Genomic DNA, 19,063 nt, shown 5'->3' on the forward strand with positions numbered 1-19,063 from the left:
ATAGGCTATATTACATGTATTTAGTGTATTATTGGGGCGGCAGGGTAGTGGTTAAAATGTTATGTAAGGATCAGACTGTATAGGCTATATTACATGTATTTAGTGTATTATTGGGGCGGCAGGGTAGCCTAGTGGTTAGAATGTTATGTAAGGATCAGACTGTATAGGCTATATTACATGTATTTAGTGTATTATTGGGGCAGCAGGGTAGTGGTTAGAATGTTATGTAAGGATCAGACTGTATAGACTATATTACATGTATTTAGTGTATTATTGGGGTGGCAGGGTAGCCTAGTGGTTAGAATGTTATGTAAGGATCAGACTGTATAGGCTATATTACATGTATTTAGTGTATTATTGGGGCGGCAGGGTAGCCTAGCGGTTAGAATGTTATGTAAGGATCAGACTGTATAGACTATATTACATGTATTTAGTGTATTATTGGGGCAGCAGGGTAGTGGTTAGAATGTTATGTAAGGATCAGACTGTATAGACTATATTACATGTATTTAGTGTATTATTGGGGCGGCAGGGTAGACTAGTGGTTAGAATGTTATGTAAGGATCAGACTGTATAGACTATATTACATGTATTTAGTGTATTATTGGGGCGGCAGGCTAGTGGTTAGAATGTTATGTAAGGATCAGACTGTATAGACTATATTACATGTATTTAGTGTATTATTGGGGCGGCAGGGTAGCCTAGTGGTTAGAATGTTATGTAAGGATCAGACTGTATAGACTATATTACATGTATTTAGTGTATTATTGGGGCGGCAGGGTAGTGGTTATAATGTTATGTAAGGATCAGACTGTATAGACTATATTACATGTATTTAGTGTATTATTGGGGCGGCAGGCTAGTGGTTAGAATGTTATGTAAGGATCAGACTGTATAGACTATATTACATGTATTTAGTGTATTATTGGGGCGGCAGGGTAGCCTAGTGGTTAGAATGTTATGTAAGGATCAGACTGTATAGACTATATTACATGTATTTAGTGTATTATTGGGGCGGCAGGGTAGTGGTTAGAATGTTATGTAAGGATCAGACTGTATAGACTATATTACATGTATTTAGTGTATTATCGGGGTGGCAGGGTAGTGGTTAGAATGTTATGTAAGGATCAGACTGTATAGACTATATTACATGTATTTAGTGTATTATTGGGGCGGCAGGGTAGTGGTTAGAATGTTATGTAAGGATCAGACTGTATAGACTATATTACATGTATTTAGTGTATTATCGGGGTGGCAGGGTAGTGGTTAGAATGTTATGTAAGGATCAGACTGTATAGGCTATATTACATGTATTTAGTGTATTATTGGGGCGGCAGGGTAGCCTAGTGGTTAGAATGTTATGTAAGGATCAGACTGTATAGGCTATATTACATGTATTTAGTGTATTATTGGGGCGGCAGGGTAGTGGTTAGAATGTTATGTAAGGATCAGACTGTATAGACTATATTACATGTATTTAGTGTATTATTGGGGCGGCAGGGTAGCCTAGTGGTTAGAGTGTTATGTAAGGATCAGACTGTATAGGCTATATTACATGTATTTAGTGTATTATTGGGGCAGCAGGGTAGTGGTTAGAATGTTATGTAAGGATCAGACTGTATAGGCTATATTACATGTATTTAGTGTATTATTGGGGTGGCAGGGTAGTGGTTAGAATGTTATGTAAGGATCAGACTGTATAGACTATATTACATGTATTTAGTGTATTATTGGGGCGGCAGGGTAGCCTAGTGGTTAGAATGTTATGTAAGGATCAGACTGTATAGACTATATTACATGTATTTAATGTATTATTGGGGTGGCAGGGTAGCCTAGTGGTTAGAATGTTATGTAAGGATCAGACTGTATAGACTATATTACATGTATTTAGTGTATTATTGGGGTGGCAGGGTAGCCTAGTGGTTAGAATGTTATGTAAGGATCAGACTGTATAGACTATATTACATGTATTTAGTGTATTATTGGGGTGGCAGGGTAGCCTAGTGGTTAGAATGTTATGTAAGGATCAGACTGTATAGACTATATTACATGTATTTAGTGTATTATTGAGGCGGCAGGGTAGCCTAGTGGTTAGAATGTTATGTAAGGATCAGACTGTATAGGCTATATTACATGTATTTAGTGTATTATCGGGGTGGCAGGGTAGTGGTTAGAATGTTATGTAAGGATCAGACTGTATAGGCTATATTACATGTATTTAGTGTATTATTGGGGCTGCAGGGTAGTGGTTAGAATGTTATGTAAGGATCAGACTGTATAGACTATATTACATGTATTTAGTGTATTATTGGGGCAGCAGGGTAGTGGTTAGAATGTTATGTAAGGATCAGACTGTATAGGCTATATTACATGTATTTAGTGTATTATTGGGGTGGCAGGGTAGCCTAGTGGTTAGAATGTTATGTAAGGATCAGACTGTATAGAATATATTACATGTATTTAGTGTATTATTGGGGCGGCAGGGTAGCCTAGTGGTTAGAATGTTATGTAAGGATCAGACTGTATAGGCTATATTACATGTATTTAGTGTATTATTGGTGCGGCAGGGTAGCCTAGTGGTTAGAATGTTATGTAAGGATCAGACTGTATAGGCTATATTACATGTATTTAGTGTATTATTGGTGCGGCAGGGTAGCCTAGTGGTTAGAATGTTATGTAAGGATCAGACTGTATAGACTATATTACATGTATTTAGTGTATTATTGGGGTGGCAGGGTACTGGTTAGAATGTTATGTAAGGATCAGACTGTATAGACTATATTACATGTATTTAGTGTATTATTGGGGCTGCAGGGTAGTGGTTAGAATGTTATGTAAGGATCAGACTGTATAGACTATATTACATGTATTTAGTGTATTATTGGGGCAGCAGGGTACTGGTTAGAATGTTATGTAAGGATCAGACTGTATAGGCTATATTACATGTATTTAGTGTATTATCGGGGCGGCAGGGTAGTGGTTAGAATGTTATGTAAGGATCAGACTGTATAGACTATATTACATGTATTTAGTGTATTATTGGGGCGGCAGGGTAGTGGTTAGAATGTTATGTAAGGATCAGACTGTATAGACTATATTACATGTATTTAGTGTATTATTGGGGCAGCAGGGTAGTGGTTAGAATGTTATGTAAGGATCAGACTGTATAGACTATATTACATGTATTTAGTGTATTATTGGGGCGGCAGGGTAGCCTAGTGGTTAGAATGTTATGTAAGGATCAGACTGTATAGACTATATTACATGTATTTAGTGTATTATTGGGGCGGCAGGGTAGACTAGTGGTTAGAATGTTATGTAAGGATCAGACTGTATAGGCTATATTACATGTATTTAGTGTATTATCGGGGCGGCAGGGTAGTGGTTAGAATGTTATGTAAGGATCAGACTGTATAGACTATATTACATGTATTTAGTGTATTATTGGGGCGGCAGGGTAGACTAGTGGTTAGAATGTTATGTAAGGATCAGACTGTATAGACTATATTACATGTATTTAGTGTATTATTGGGTGGCAGGGTAGTGGTTAGAATGTTATGTAAGGATCAGACTGTATAGACTATATTACATGTATTTAGTGTATTATTGGGGCGGCAGGGTAGCCTAGTGGTTAGAATGTTATGTAAGGATCAGACTGTATAAAAGCCAAGTACTAAGAATGAAGAGTCAGTTCTTCCATGGAATTGCTCGGCTTTGTTACTGTTTGTAATAAAGTCTAATTCAATTCACAGGTTCCGGTATTGGTGAAATATTTGATTCAATATTTTCCACAACAGTTCATGTGTATAGACTGCAAGAACTTTGAAATTAAATTGTTTTCAAGTCATTATTAACAACAACCCGAAAATAAATATTTAAAACTTTCAACTAAAACCAAACGTATATTTGACGTCGGGTATAGTCTTCGTTTCAACGTCTTTTCAATTACATTTAGCTAGGTGGTATAGCCCAATGTCAAAACACAGTTTTAAAGTGTCCAAATCAATAACCAATATGCAGAAACCATTTGTGATATTGAAAACCTAAACATAAAATATACTATCTGCACAAACATCTGCAACAATAATCATATTACTTGTATTTTTTAAAACAAGCACCTTTTAAAATGCACAAGCACCAGAAACACTGTTGTTTTGACAAGTAGCAATAAATCACTGATATCAATTAGGGGGAAATCAGGTTGTATGTGCTGTTGAAACTAACACAACTAAAACAACACATGGAAATGGGAGATATATTTTACCTCACTGGTTAGAGGACAACCTGCAGAAGACAGTCAGCTACATTTTGGAGTGATGCATTTAAATTTAGGGGTCGCTAAACAAAGGAACGAAACACTTATTTTTCATCACTCATCTATATCATGTTGAAATCATTTGCGTGAGAGTAGGGAGATGAGGTTGCATGTCATGTTAAAACTAACAGCTCAAAAACCAGATGGAATCTGGGAATAATGTGTACATCACTGGTTAGAGGACAACTTGTAGAAAACAGCGAGCTACATTTTGATTCAAGTGGGTCACCAATGCTGTAAGTGTAACACAGCTCTTTTTTTGTTAGTCACTTTTTGTTAAATCACAAAAATAGTACTCTTTCAATTCAGAGCCTGGATTTTTCCATGAGGCTAATATCCATATCATGCTGAAAACAATAGAACAGGGGGCAAACGTTTAGTGTTCTACATTGTGACATTATTAAAATACTCCTACAATGTGAAAACAATCTACATTGTGACATCATTAAAATACTCCTACTACTATGTTAAAACATTCTACATTGTGACATCATTAAAATACTCCTACTACAATGTTAAAACATTCTACATTGTGACATCATTAAAATACTCCTACTACAATGTTAAAACATTCTACATTGTGACATTAATTCATTGATATCATGAAACAACTCCTTCATTAATGTATTTTCTGATGTTTGATCAGAGATCTTTTATCAGAGTATCTCTTCTCACATTGACCACAGCTATAAGGTTTCTCTCCTGTGTGTGTTCTCTGGTGTGATAACAGGCTGCTCGACTGAGTAAAACTCTTCCCACATTGATCACAGCTGTAAAGTTTCTCTCCTGTGTGTTTTCTCTGGTGTACAATCCGATGGCTAGATGTAGTAAAACTTTTTCCACATTGATCACAGCTATAAGGTTTCTCTCCAGTGTGAATTATCATGTTTACTTTTAGTGAATTTGATCTTAAGTAACTCTTCCCACAATCAAAACAGTGTTGAGATTTCTCTCCTGTGTGTACTCGCTGGTGTATTTTAAGTTCTGATGAAGATTTGCAACCTTTCCCACAGTCAGAGCAGCAATGAGATTTCTTCCCTGTGGGTCTCCGCTGGTGTTTCTTGAGGTGTTTGATCTGGAGAGACTCTTCTCTGCCTCGTCAGCTTCATGATGTTGTTGAGGCTCCCCAGAGGATCCACGATAGTCACGTCTCTCTCCTGTGTGAACAACAAAGTCAGACAGATGGTTAAAGGCCCACAACAGCAGAAATCCAGTGTAAAAGGTGATGCCAACAGCATAGCCATGATATTGTACAACAATTGACGTCTGTAATGAATGTTAAAATTATTTGACAATTGTCTTAAGACAGTCAAGTGAGCAACAAGTCATATTTTGTCTTGTTTTCACATCAGTAGTATCATCGATGATTGTAGACTAGAAATAAGTTATTACAGGTGCTGAACCCCTAAGCGGTGTTCCAGGCAACCTTTGGTCACCAATATAGGCCACTTTCTGTGTTTGCTAAAATAGACGCACGAGGGCAATGCACACGCAATTTGGTTGCAGAACCTCCTCCATGCTAATGCGGAAACCGCTAGTTATACCAATAACATAGACCTACCGTAGGACCCATAACTTCACCTAACAACAACATAGACCTACTGTAGGAACCATAACTTCACCTAACAATAACATGGACCTACTGTAGGACCCATAACTTCCCCTAACAACAACATAGACCTACTGTAGGACCCATAACTTCACCTAACAATGACATAGACATACTGTAGGACCCAGAACTTCACCTAAGAACAACATAGACCTACTGTAGGACCCAGAACTTCACCTAACAATAACATAGACCTACTGTAGAACCTAGAACTTCACCTAACAATAACATGGACCTACTGTAGGACCCATAACTTCCCCTAACAACAACATAGACCTACTGTAGGACCCAGAACTTCACCTAACAATAACATAGACCTACTGTAGAACCTAGAACTTCACCTAACAATAACCTATAACTTCACCTAACAATAACATAGACCTACTGTAGGACCCATAACTTCACCTAACAACAACATAGACCTACTGTAGGACCCATAACTTCACCTAACAACAACATAGACATACTGTAGGACCCATAACTTCACCTAACAACAACATAGACCTACTGTAGGACCCATAACTTCACCTAACAACAACATAGACATACTGTAGGACCCATAACTGCACCTAACAACAACATAGACCTACTGTAGGACCCAGAACTTCACCTAACAACAACATAGACCTACTGTAGGACCCATAACTTCACCTAACAACAACATAGACATACTGTAGGACCCATAACTTCACCTAACAACAACATAGACCTACTGTAGGACCCATAACTTCACCTAACAATAACATAGACCTACTGTAGGACCCATAACTTCACCTAACAATAACATAGACCTAGGATTATAAATCATTTAATATTTAATATTTCAGGTGAAACATGGAAACTAAAATGTCTTTGTCATGACATTTCATAACCTGCTCACCAGATAATTTTGTGAATAATCCCACTAGGCTACTCTGTAATGTGCTGTCATTCTAAATGTCCTGAATGAAGGAAAATAGCTGTGTGTTGTGCAATAGCCTATCCATCAAGTAACAGTGAGAGTGGTTACATTTCTCCAGCCCCCATCCCTCAGCGGTTAACCAAACCAAGTCTCAGGCAGGCATTTTGTTGCTGTTTAAATCCTAGGTTGTCCCTTTAAAAAAGCCAAATCAACCAACCAACCAACCTGCAGTTCAAAACAATAACAAAGATGTCATTCCACCACTGTTTTGGTCATAAGATGATGGATGGGGCTGGAGAAATGTAACTACTCTCAAATTCATAGACAGACCTGTGGATGCAAGGACTGACCATCGATGATATCAACATTATAGTTTTAACCATGTTGAGGCTATACAGTGTTGATTTACTATGTTTCTAAACATTGGCATAAAACAGCTTGTTTGGGGTTCTGATGGGGTACAACAGTTGAACTAAGCTCATGAGGCATGTGTTATATTCTTCAAGAATCAATGGCTATAAATAATATAAATGTAGCAATTGCATATTTCCCCTTTAACACCACACATCAGCTCAACAACTGCAGTTTGTTCCTCTGGTTTTAAGACAGTACTTACTAGTGTTAATCACGGCCCGGTTTCTCATAACCATCTTACGGCTAAGTTCATCGTTAGAACCATTGGATGCCTTAAGATGCGTTTGGGAAACCGGGCCCAGATGTCCAGTTTCCTCCTCTTCGTCCTCCTCCTCCTTTTTCGATGTGACAGTCATCTCCCCCTCCTTTTTCACTCCAAAAACTGCATCCTCCTCTCTCTCCGCCTCCTCTTCTTTTACTGTAACATCCTCCTCTCTCTCCGCCTCCTCCTCTTTTACTGTAACAACCTCCTCTCTCTCATCCTCCTCTCTCTCTGCCTCCTCTTCTTTTACTGTAACATCCTCCTCTCTCTCCGCCTCCTCTTCTTTTACTGTAACATCCTCCTCTCTCTCCGCCTCCTCTTCTTTTACTGTAACATCCACCTCTCTCTCCGCCTCCTCTTCTTTTACTGTAACATCCTCCTCTCTCTCCGCCTCCTCTTCTTTTACTGTAACATCCTCCTCTCTCTCCGCCTCCTCTTCTTTTACTGTAACATCCACCTCTCTCTCCGCCTCCTCTTCTTTTACTGTAACATCCTCCTCTCTCTCCGCCTCCTCTTCTTTTACTGTAACATCCTCCTTCTCTTTCACTCTGACTAACTGTTGTTGTTGAAGGAGCGTCCCGTCCACTAGATTATACGTCACACTGGTAGCATCGCCTGAACCTAAAAGATGCACATCGCCATCTGCTGACTGGAATGGGCAACGCAGTTGAGGAACCAAAAGTTTATTTTTCATGTATTTCATAAAAGTTGATTCTTATATTAAGTCGTTAAAATAAAAGCATGTGTTGATTGAGTCGTTTTTAATGAGTGATCATTTAAAACAAACTTTAGACCCACTACATATTTGCATTGAACCATAGTTCTGACATGGATAATTTTTTACCCCAGAAGCATATCTTTTATCAAAGCCAAAATGTGGTTAATTTAATTCTTCATGACTTTGTCAATCAACTTGTTCTTAATACATCTAAATCATGGTTTAGTGTTTCTGTATCAATATGGACTTTTAACAAACTCAAATCCTTTGGAGTCATTTTGACTCCAGCCAAAAGCACCTTTGATAAATAGGACGTTTATTTCAAATCAAAATCAAATCACATTTTATTGGTCACATACACGTGTTTAACAAATGTTATTGCGGGTGTAACAAAATGCTTGTGGTTCTAGCTCCGACAGTGCAGTAATATCTAACAATTTCACAACATATACCCAATACACACAAATCTAAGTATTTGAATGTAGGTTTCTCTCTAGACATGATCCATCCCACCAGAGGGTGGAGGGGCACCTGTATCAGTGGTTTTGACCAGATAGACACCTGCAGATACACAGTATAGTGCCTCCCATGTACTCTCCTAAGATTGGACTTTTCTATACCACGTATCACGTGACTGTGTACAAAACAGTCAATGGTAGAACACTCTGCCAGCGGTAGAAAACTCTGCCAGTGTAATACAGTGCATTCGTTAAGTATTCAGACCCTTCACTTTTTCCACATTTAGTTACATTACAGCCTCATTCTAAAATTGAAGATTTTTCCCCCTCATCAATCTACACACAATACCCCAAAATGACATCACAATACCCCATAATGACATCACAATACCCCATAATGACATCACAATACCCCAAAATGACAAACCAAAAACAGTTTTTTAGACATTTTTGCAAATGTATTTACTTAAGTATTCAGACCCTTTGCTTTGAGACTCGAAATTGAGCTCAGATGCATCCTGTTTCCATTGATCATCCTTGAGATGTTTCTACAACTTGATTGGAGTCCACCTGTGGTAAATTCAATTGATTAGACATGATTTGGAAAGGCACACACCTGTCTATATAAGGTCCCACAGTTTACAGTGCATGTCAGAGCAAAAACCAAGCCGAGGCACAGATCTGGGGAAAGGTACCCAAAAATGTCTGCAGCATTGACGGTCCCCAAGAACACAATGGCCGCCATCATTCTTAAATGGAAGAAGTTTGGAACCACCAATACTCTTTCTAGAGCTGGCCGCCCGGCCAAACTGATGAATCGGGGGAGAAGGGCCTTGGTCAGGGAGGTGAACAAGAACCCGATGTTCACTCTGACAGAGCTCCAGATTTCCTCTGTGGAGACGGGAGAACCTTCCAGAAGTACAACCATCTCTGCAGCACTCCACCAGTCAGGCCTTAATGTAGCAATGATTAAATTGTCAACATTTATTTCAATGGACAATTCTGTGAAGTGTTCTGTGAAAGGTGTCGGCTAGAGATGACTTGCAGGAGCTTGCAGGGATTTGTAGTCTTGCATGTCGTCTACTTTGATGCTAATTAGCATTTTCAAATCTGAGACTAAAGAGAGACAAATATATTGATAAAAGTATTTGTATTTAGTATAGATCGCATTTAGTTCCTGCCTAGGCAGCAGCTACTCTTCCTGGGGTTTATTATAGATCCCCTTTAGTTCCTGCCAAGGCAGCAGCTACTCTTCCTGGGGTTTATTATGGATCCCCATTAGTTCCTGCCAAGGCAGCAGCTACTCTTCCTGGGGTTTATTATGGATCCCAATTAGTTCCTGCCAAGGCAGCAGCTCCTCTTCCTGGGGTCCAGCAAAATTAAAGGCAGTTATACAATTTTAAAAACATCACAATAAATTCACAAAAAATAGTGCACTAACATTACACAAAGTGAACTCAAGTCTGACAGCCCAAACAAAAACACAAATTCTCAGTCAAAAACACAAGTCAGAACACAGCCTCTCGATTCTCTCATGTGTTTTCAGGTTCTCTGACTGGGAAAAGGTCTTTCCACAATGAGTGCAGTGGTATGTCTTCTCCTCCTGTGTATTTGTATGTATTCTTTCATGCTCTTTCAGGTACCTTAACCGGGTAAATCTCTCTCCACACTGGGAGCAGCGGTACATCTTCTTACCTGTGTGTGTCCTCTCATGCTTGTTCAGGTTTCCTACCTGGCCAAAACTCTTTCCACAATAGGAACATTGGAAAAGCTTTTCCCCTGTGTGTCCCCTCTCATGGTTTTGCAGGCTCCCTAACTGGGTAAACGTCATTCCACATTGGGAACAGTGGTAAGGCTTCTCTCCAGTGTGTATTCTCTTATGTGTTCTCAGGCTCCCTAACTGACTAAAACTCTTTCCACACTGGGAGCAGTGATGTCGTCCTGCTGGTTTGGACGTCTCGGGGTCTGGTTTCCCTGAAGGACTCTTCCTGCTGTCAGAAGGAGAGTCTGGTCTCTCTCCTGTCAAAGACAAACATATGATTTAATTAAACAGAGACCTGAATGAAACCGCCACATGATAAAACTTCCTATGACGTATAATCTAGACTAGATCCCTCAATCACCTGAAGTCAGTTTTCACAAGTATTATTAAAGCGACTACAAAATGCAGGTCTCTGTGTGGTTCTTAGTCAGAGAGTCCGCCAGTCAGTATGGTCAGGAGGAGTTGAGGGGTCTGGTTGCCTTTTACAAGGAGCACTTGACTAAGGCATAATTACACCAGAGGAAGTCCTGTCAGAGTACTCCCAGTACAAGAGATTTGCCCAGGGCCCATCAGCTGGCCTGTCAATGTCCTGCAGTCAGGTGTGTACTAGGATAATGTTACCAATGTCATAAACGTGAGCTGCATATTTTGGTAAAATTACACAACACATAATTGAAAGAAACAAATTTGCTCAAGGCCCATTATACATAATTGAGCGAAACATGAATAAATAATTAGTTAATGTTATGAAAGAATTAAGCATAAACAAATATATTTTTCTTGAGAGGAGAGCCAGATTCAGGTGACGGAGGTCTCCTCGGTGCTTCCTGTCTCCACTGACGGAGGCCTCCTCGGAGCTTCCTGTCTCCACTGACGGAGGTCTCCTCGGAGCTTCCTGTCTCCGCTGACGGAGGTCTCCTCGGTGCTTCCTGTCTCCACTGACGGAGGTCTCCTCGGTGCTTCCTGTCTCCACTGACGGAGGTCTCCTCGGTGCTTCCTGTCTCCACTGACGAAGGTCTACTTGATCACACACACCCACATGTACAGTTGAAGTCGGAAGTTTACATACACTTAGGTGGGAGTCATTAAAACTCATTTTTCAACCACTCCACAAATTTCTTGTTAACAAACTATAGTTTTGGCAAGTCGGTTAGGACATCTACTTTGTGCATGACACAAGTCATTTTCCCAACAATTGTTTGCAGACAGATTATTTCACGTATAATTCACTGTATCACAATTCCAGTGGGTCAGAAGTTTACATACACTAAGTTGACTGTGCCTTTAAACAGCTTGGAAAATTCCAGAAAATGATGTCATGGCTTTAGAAGCTTCTGATAGATTTATTGACATCATTTGAGTCAATTGGAGGTGTACCTGTGGATGTATTTCAAGGCCCACCTTCAAACTCAGTGCCTCTTTGCTTGACATCACGGGAAAATCAAAAGAAATTGCCAAAGACCTCAGAAAAAAAATTGTAGTCCTCTACAAGTCTGGTTCATCCTTGGGAGCAATTTCCAAACGCCTGAAGGTATCACGTTCATCTGTACAAACAATAGTACGCAAGTATAAACACCATGGGACCACACAGCAGTCATACCGCTCTGGAAAGAGATGCATTCTGTCTCCTAGAGATGAATATACTTTTGTGCGAAAAGTGCAAATCAATCCCAGAACAACAGCAAAGGATCTTGTGAAGATGCTGGAGGAAACAGGTACAAAAGTATCTATATCCAAAGTAAAACGAGTCCTATATTGACATAACCTGAAAGGCCACTCAGCAAGGAGAAGCCACTGCTCCAAAACCACCATAAAAAAAGCCAGACTACGGTTTGCAACTGCACATGGGGACAAAGTTCTTACTTTTTGGAGAAATGTCCTCTGATCTGATGAAACAAAAATAGAACTGTTTGGCCATAATGACCATCGATATGTTTGGAGGAAAAAGGGGGATGCTTGCAAACCGAAGAACACCATCCCAGCTGTGAAAAACGGGGGTGGCAGCATCATGTTGTGGGGGTGCTTTGCTGCAGGAGGGACTGGTGGTTATGGGGATATATTGAAGCAACATCTCAAGACATCAGTCAGGAAGTTAAAGCTTGGTTGCAAATGGGTTTCCCGAATGGACAATGACCCCAAGCATACTTCCAAAGTTGTGGCAAAAGTTGTGGGAAAAGTTGTGGCCCTCACAAAGCCCTGACCTCAACCTATAGAACATTTGTGAGCATAACTGAAAAAGCGAGTGAGAGCAAGGAGGCCTACAAACCTGACTCAGTTACACTAGCTCTGTCAGGAGGAATGGGCCAAAATTCACCCAATTTATTGTGGGAAGCTTGTGGAAGGCTACCCGAAACATTTGACCCAAGTTAAACAATTTAAAGGCAATACTACCAAATACTTATTGAGTGTATGTAAACTTCTGACCCACTGGGAATGTGATGAAAGAAATAAACGCTGAAATAAATCATTCTCTACTATTTTGACAATTCACATTCTTAAAATAAAGTGGTGATCCTAACTGACCTAAAACAGGGAATTTTTACTTGGATTAAATGTCAGGAATTGTGAAAAACTGAGTTTAAATGTATTTGGCTAAGGTGTATGTAAACTTCCGACTTCAACTGTGTCTCTGTCTGCCTGCCTGCCAGGATGATATACAGGAAAGTGTCTATGCCTGCTAGGATGATATACAGGACAGTGTCTATGCCTGCCAGGATGATATACAGGAAAGTGTCTATGCCTGCCAGGATGATATACAGGAAAGTGTCTATGCCTGCCAGGATGATATACAGGAAAGTGTCTATGCCTGCCAGGATGATATACAGGAAAGTGTCTATGCCTGCCAGGATGATATACAGGAAAGTGTCTATGCCTGCTAGGATGATATACAGGAAAGTGTCTATGCCTGCCAGGATGATATACAGGAAAGTGTCTATGCCTGCCAGGATGATATACAGGACAGTGTCTATGCCTGCTAGGATGATATACAGGACAGTGTCTGTCCGCCTGCCTGCTAGGATGATATACAGGAAAGTGTCTATGCCTGCTAGGATGATATACAGGAAAGTGTCTATGCCTGCCAGGATGATATACAGGAAAGTGTCTATGCCTGCTAGGATGATATACAGGAAAGTATCTATGCCTGCCTGCTAGGATGATATACAGGAAAGTGTCTATGCCTGCCAGGATGATATACAGGAAAGTGTCTATGCCTGCTAGGATGATATACAGGAAAGTGTCTATGCCTGCCAGGATGATATACAGGAAAGTGTCTATGCCTGCCAGGATGATATACAGGACAGTGTCTATGCCTGCTAGGATGATATACAGGACAGTGTCTGTCCGCCTGCCTGCTAGGATGATATACAGGAAAGTGTCTATGCCTGCTAGGATGATATACAGGAAAGTGTCTATGCCTGCTAGGATGATATACAGGACAGTGTCTATGCCTGCTAGGATGATTTACAGGAAAGTGTCTGTCCGCCTGCCTGCTAGGATGATTTACAGGACAGTGTCTATGCCTGCTAGGATGATTTACAGGAAAGTGTCTATGCCTGCCAGGATGATATACAGGAAAGTGTCTATGCCTGCTAGGATGATATACAGGAAAGTGTCTATGCCTGCCAGGATGATATACAGGACAGTGTCTATGCCTGCCAGGATGATATACAGGACAGTGTCTATGCCTGCCAGGATGATATACAGGAAAGTGTCTATGCCTGCCAGGATGATATACAGGAAAGTGTCTGTCCGCCTGCCTGCTAGGATGATATACAGGAAAGTGTCTATGCCTGCTAGGATGATATACAGGAAAGTGTCTATGCCTGCTAGGATGATATACAGGACAGTGTCTGTCCGCCTGCCTGCTAGGATGATATACAGGAAAGTGTCTATGCCTGCTAGGATGATATACAGGAAAGTGTCTATGCCTGCTAGGATGATAAACAGGAAAGTGTCTGTCCGCCTGCCTGCTAGGACAATTTACAGGAAAGTGTCTATGCCTGCTAGGATGATATACAGGACAGTGTCTGTCCGCCTGCCTGCTAGGATGATATACAGGAAAGTGTCTATGCCTGCTAGGATGATATACAGGACAGTGTCTGTCCGCCTGCCTGCTAGGATGATATACAGGACAGTGTCTGTCCGCCTGCCTGCTAGGTTGATAAACAGGAAAGTGTCTGTCTGCCTGCCTGCTAGGATGATATACAGGAAAGTGTCTGTCTGCCTGCCTGCTAGGATGATATACAGGAAAGTGTCTGTCTGCCTGCCTGCTAGGATGATATACAGGAAAGTGATCATCATTTAAAGCATTAAGTAGGTATACACCATGTCTGACTTCCTTAATAAGTCCTATAGATACTGTTCATAATCTAGTCATACACCATGTCTGACTTCCTTAATAAGTCCTATAGATACTGTTCATAATCTAGTCATACACCATGTCTGACTTCCTTAATAAGTCCTATAGATACTGTTCATAATCTAGTCATACACCATGTCTGACTTCCTTAATAAGTCCTACAGATACTGTTCATAATCTAGTCATACACCATGTCTGACTTCCTTAATTAATAAGTCCTATAGATACTGTTCATAATCTAGTCATACACCATGTCTGACTTCCTTAATAAGTCCTATAGATACTGTTCATAATCTAGTCATACACCATGTCTGACTTCCTTAATAAGTCCTATAGATACTGTTCATAATCTAGTCATACACCATGTCTGACTTCCTTAATTAATAAGTCCTATAGATACTGTTCATAATCTAGTCATACACCATGTCTGACTTCCTTAATTAATAAGTCCTATAGATACTGTTCATAATCTAGTCATACACCATGTCTGACTTCCTTAATAAGTCCTATAGATACTGTTCATAATCTAGTCATACACCATGTCTGACTTCCTTAATAAGTCCTATAGATACTGTTCATAATCTAGTCATACACCATGTCTGACGTCCTTAATAAGTCCTATAGATACTGTTCATAATCTAGTCATACACCATGTCTGACTTCCTTAATAAGTCCTATAGATACTGTTCATAATCTAGTCATACACCATGTCTGACTTCCTTAATAAGTCCTATAGATACTGTTCATAATCTAGTCATACACCATGTCTGACTTCCTTAATAAGTCCTATAGATACTGTTCATAATCTAGTCATACACCATGTCTGACTTCCTTAATAAGTCCTATAGATACTGTTCATAATCTAGTCATACACCATGTCTGACTTCCTTAATAAGTCCTATAGATACTGTTCATAATCTAGTCATACACCATGTCTGACTTCCTTAATAAGTCCTATAGATACTGTTCATAATCTAGTCATACACCATGTCTGACTTCCTTAATAAGTCCTATAGATACTGTTCATAATCTAGTCATACACCATGTCTGACTTCCTTAATAAGTCCTATAGATACTGTTCATAATCTAGTCATACACCATGTCTGACGTCCTTAATAAGTCCTATAGATACTGTTCATAATCTAGTCATACACCATGTCTGACTTCCTTAATAAGTCCTATAGATACTGTTCATAATCTAGTCATACACCATGTCTGACGTCCTTAATAAATCCTATAGATACTGTTCATAATCTAGTCATACACCATGTCTGACTTCCTTAATAAGTCCTATAGATACTGTTCATAATCTAGTCATACACCATGTCTGACGTCCTTAATAAGTCCTATAGATACTGTTCATAATCTAGTCATACACCATGTCTGACTTCCTTAATAAGTCCTATAGATACTGTTCATAATCTAGTCATACACCATGTCTGACGTCCTTAATAAGTCCTATAGATACTGTTCATAATCTAGTCATACACCATGTCTGACGTCCTTAATAAGTCCTATAGGTACTGTCCACTGTTTCAGAGTAGGAGTGGCCATGACCCTTCCAAATTCTAAGGACTACGCTAGCTGCTGTAACCACAGCAACATTTATTTCGGTGACAGAATTATAGAGTAACTTTGGAACACGCTAGAAACACTACATGACCAAAAGTACGTGAACACCTGCTCGTCAAACATCTTACTCCAAAATTGTGAATTAAAAAGGGGATTGGTCCCCCCTTTGTTGCTATAACAGCCTCCACTCTTCTGGGAAGGCTTTCCACTAGATGTTGGAACATTGCTGTGGGGGACTTGCTTCCATTCAGCCACAACAGCATTAGTGAGGTTAGGCGATTAGGCCTGGCTCGCAGTTGGTGTTCCAATTCATCCCAAAGGTGTTCGATGGGGTTGAGGTCAGGGCTCTGTGCAGGCCAGTCAAGTTCTTCGACACCGATCTCGACAAACCATTTCTGTATGGACCTAGGTCCAGGGGCATTGTCATGCTGAAAAAGCAAAGGGCCTTCCCTAAATTGTTGCCACAAAGCTGGAAGCACAGAATCGTCTAGAATGTCATTGTATGCTGTAGCGTTTACACCACTCCAGCCTACGCTTGGCACTCTAGCAATGATAAAGTACTTTATGATAACGCGGAAATTAAATAAACGATTTGGTATCATTTTTATTATGGAAGATTGAATAAGTGTGCTTCAAACGGTTTGCTTGGAATGATTTGTAGCGTCTCGACTATCTGTGCATGAGAGTCCGTTCAACTCAGTTTCCCTGCCTGAAAAAAAGTGTATTCCCGCACGCAAACTCAGGAAGAAACTGACCACGTTTTGCGACTGTCGGCTCACTTGACCGCAGTCAACAGTGGGCTGGAATCGCCTCCAGTTTAGCACAATGGAATTGCAGTATTGAATGAAGGCAAGTCCATTCCGTAAGACATTTAAGTTGTGATTTTGCGTGCAAATCCATTGTTAAAGTTTTGTAGTTGGCCAGCTTGTTGATGGTATTCACATCTTACAGTGTAGCTTTATCAATTCCTACATTAATAAACAGCATTTAAGCTCAGAACTAGAGTAGAATGCCGTTTTAAAACCACACATCAGTTCAAAAACTATTTTCAAGAAAGGACTTACTGGTGTTACTCAGATCTTCTGTCTCCTCCTCTTCCCTCTCCTCCTCCTTCAATATGACAGTTATCTGTCCTTCATTCACTCCAAAAAAAGTATAATCGTTTTCTTCCTCTTCTTTCTCTGTAACAGCCTCACCCTCTACTTCTTCGTTTACTGTGACATCCTTCTCTTCATCCTCCTCTTTCACGACAACGTTCAGCCAAATACCTTCTTTCTCCTTCCAGCAGACCTCTTTTTTAGCAGGAGGGCAGTAGCTTGCTGAGCTCATGGTCGGGGATGTTAGCCAGCTAACCTAGCTAGTTAGCGACTAGCCTAGTGATAGGCTCATTTATCAAGCCAGCTACCGTTCCCTGACTAAACGGAAATATGACATTAAATGGGGAAACTAGTTAAAAGACAGAATTATGTTTCACATACAGAGGTAAATTTACACCGAAGCAGTCTGAACAGCTTGAATGTTTCCGCTAGGAAGCTACGGAGGTGGCTGACTAGATGTTGTTGAAGAAGCGTCCCGTCCACTACATTATACGTCACTCTGATAGCATCGCCTGAAAAACGCATATCGCCATCTGTTGACTGGAGTGGTTAACGCAGATAAATGTAATAGTCAGACAACTACAGATTTGTAATAAGTATGAATTTAAAACCTACTTCTACATTCTACCAACCCAACAGATGTTTCTACTACAGTGAATATTAACCAATGAGATGGGTCTTTCTACATTCTACCAACCAACAGATGTTTCTACAACAGTGAATATTAACCAATGAGGTGGGTCTTTCCACATTCTACCAACCAACAGATGTTTCTACTACAGTGAATATTAACCAATGAGATGGGTCTTTACACATTCTACCAACCCAACAGATGTTTCTACTACCCCGCTGTCTGAAACACTCATCCAGACAGTCCTCTGGGTAACCCAGCTGTCTGAAACGCTCATCCAGACAGTCCTCTGGGTAACCCCGCTGTCTGAAACGCTCATCCAGACAGTCCTCTGGGTAACCCCGCTGTCTGAAACGCTCATCCAGACAGTCCTCTGGGTAACCCCGCTGTCTGAAACGCTCATCCAGACAGTCCTCTGGGTAACCCCGCTGTCTGAAACGCTCATCCAGACAGTCCTCTGGGTAACCCCGCTGTCTGAAACGCTCATCCATCCAGTCCTCTGGGTAACCCCGCTGTCTGAAACGCTCATCCAGACAGTCCTCTGGGTAACCCCGCTGTCTGAAACGCTCATCCAGACAGTCCTCTGGGTAACCCCGCTGTCTGAAACGCTCATCCAGACAGTCCTCTGGGTAACCCCGCTGTCTGAAACGCTCATCCAGACAGTCCTCTGGGTAACCCCGCTGTCTGAAACGCTCATCCAGACATTCCTCTGGGTAACCCCGCTGTCTGAAACGCTCATCCAGACAGTCCTCTGGGTAACCCCGCTGTCTGAAACGCTCATCCAGACAGTCCTCTGGGTAACCCCCCTGTCTGAAACACTCATCCAGACAGTCCTCTGGGTAACCCCGCTGTCTGAAACACTCATCCAGACAGTCCTCTGGGTAACCCCGCTGTCTGAAACTCTCATCCAGACAGTCCTCTGGGTAACCCCGCTGTCTGAAACGCTCATCCAGACAGTCCTCTG

The 19,063-nt window shown here is 40.7% G+C and overlaps 1 protein-coding gene across 1 annotated transcript; it reads right to left on the reverse strand.

Moving 5' to 3' along the window:
- Positions 1 to 10,632: 10,632 nt before the first annotated feature.
- On the reverse strand, positions 10,633 to 18,012 carry LOC120043418 (histone H3.v1-like; the record flags this gene model as incomplete). The annotated part of the gene is made up of 2 exons (XM_038987999.1): positions 17,436 to 18,012; positions 10,633 to 10,696 (listed from the first exon to the last, which is right to left on the reverse strand). Coding segments are annotated over exons 1-2 (329 nt in total), but the record flags the coding sequence as incomplete, so codon positions are not given.
- Positions 18,013 to 19,063: the final 1,051 nt, after the last annotated feature.

The sequence above is a fragment of the Salvelinus namaycush genome, unplaced genomic scaffold (genome assembly GCF_016432855.1).
Source record: "Salvelinus namaycush isolate Seneca unplaced genomic scaffold, SaNama_1.0 Scaffold906, whole genome shotgun sequence".
Lineage (NCBI taxonomy): Eukaryota > Metazoa > Chordata > Actinopteri > Salmoniformes > Salmonidae > Salvelinus > Salvelinus namaycush.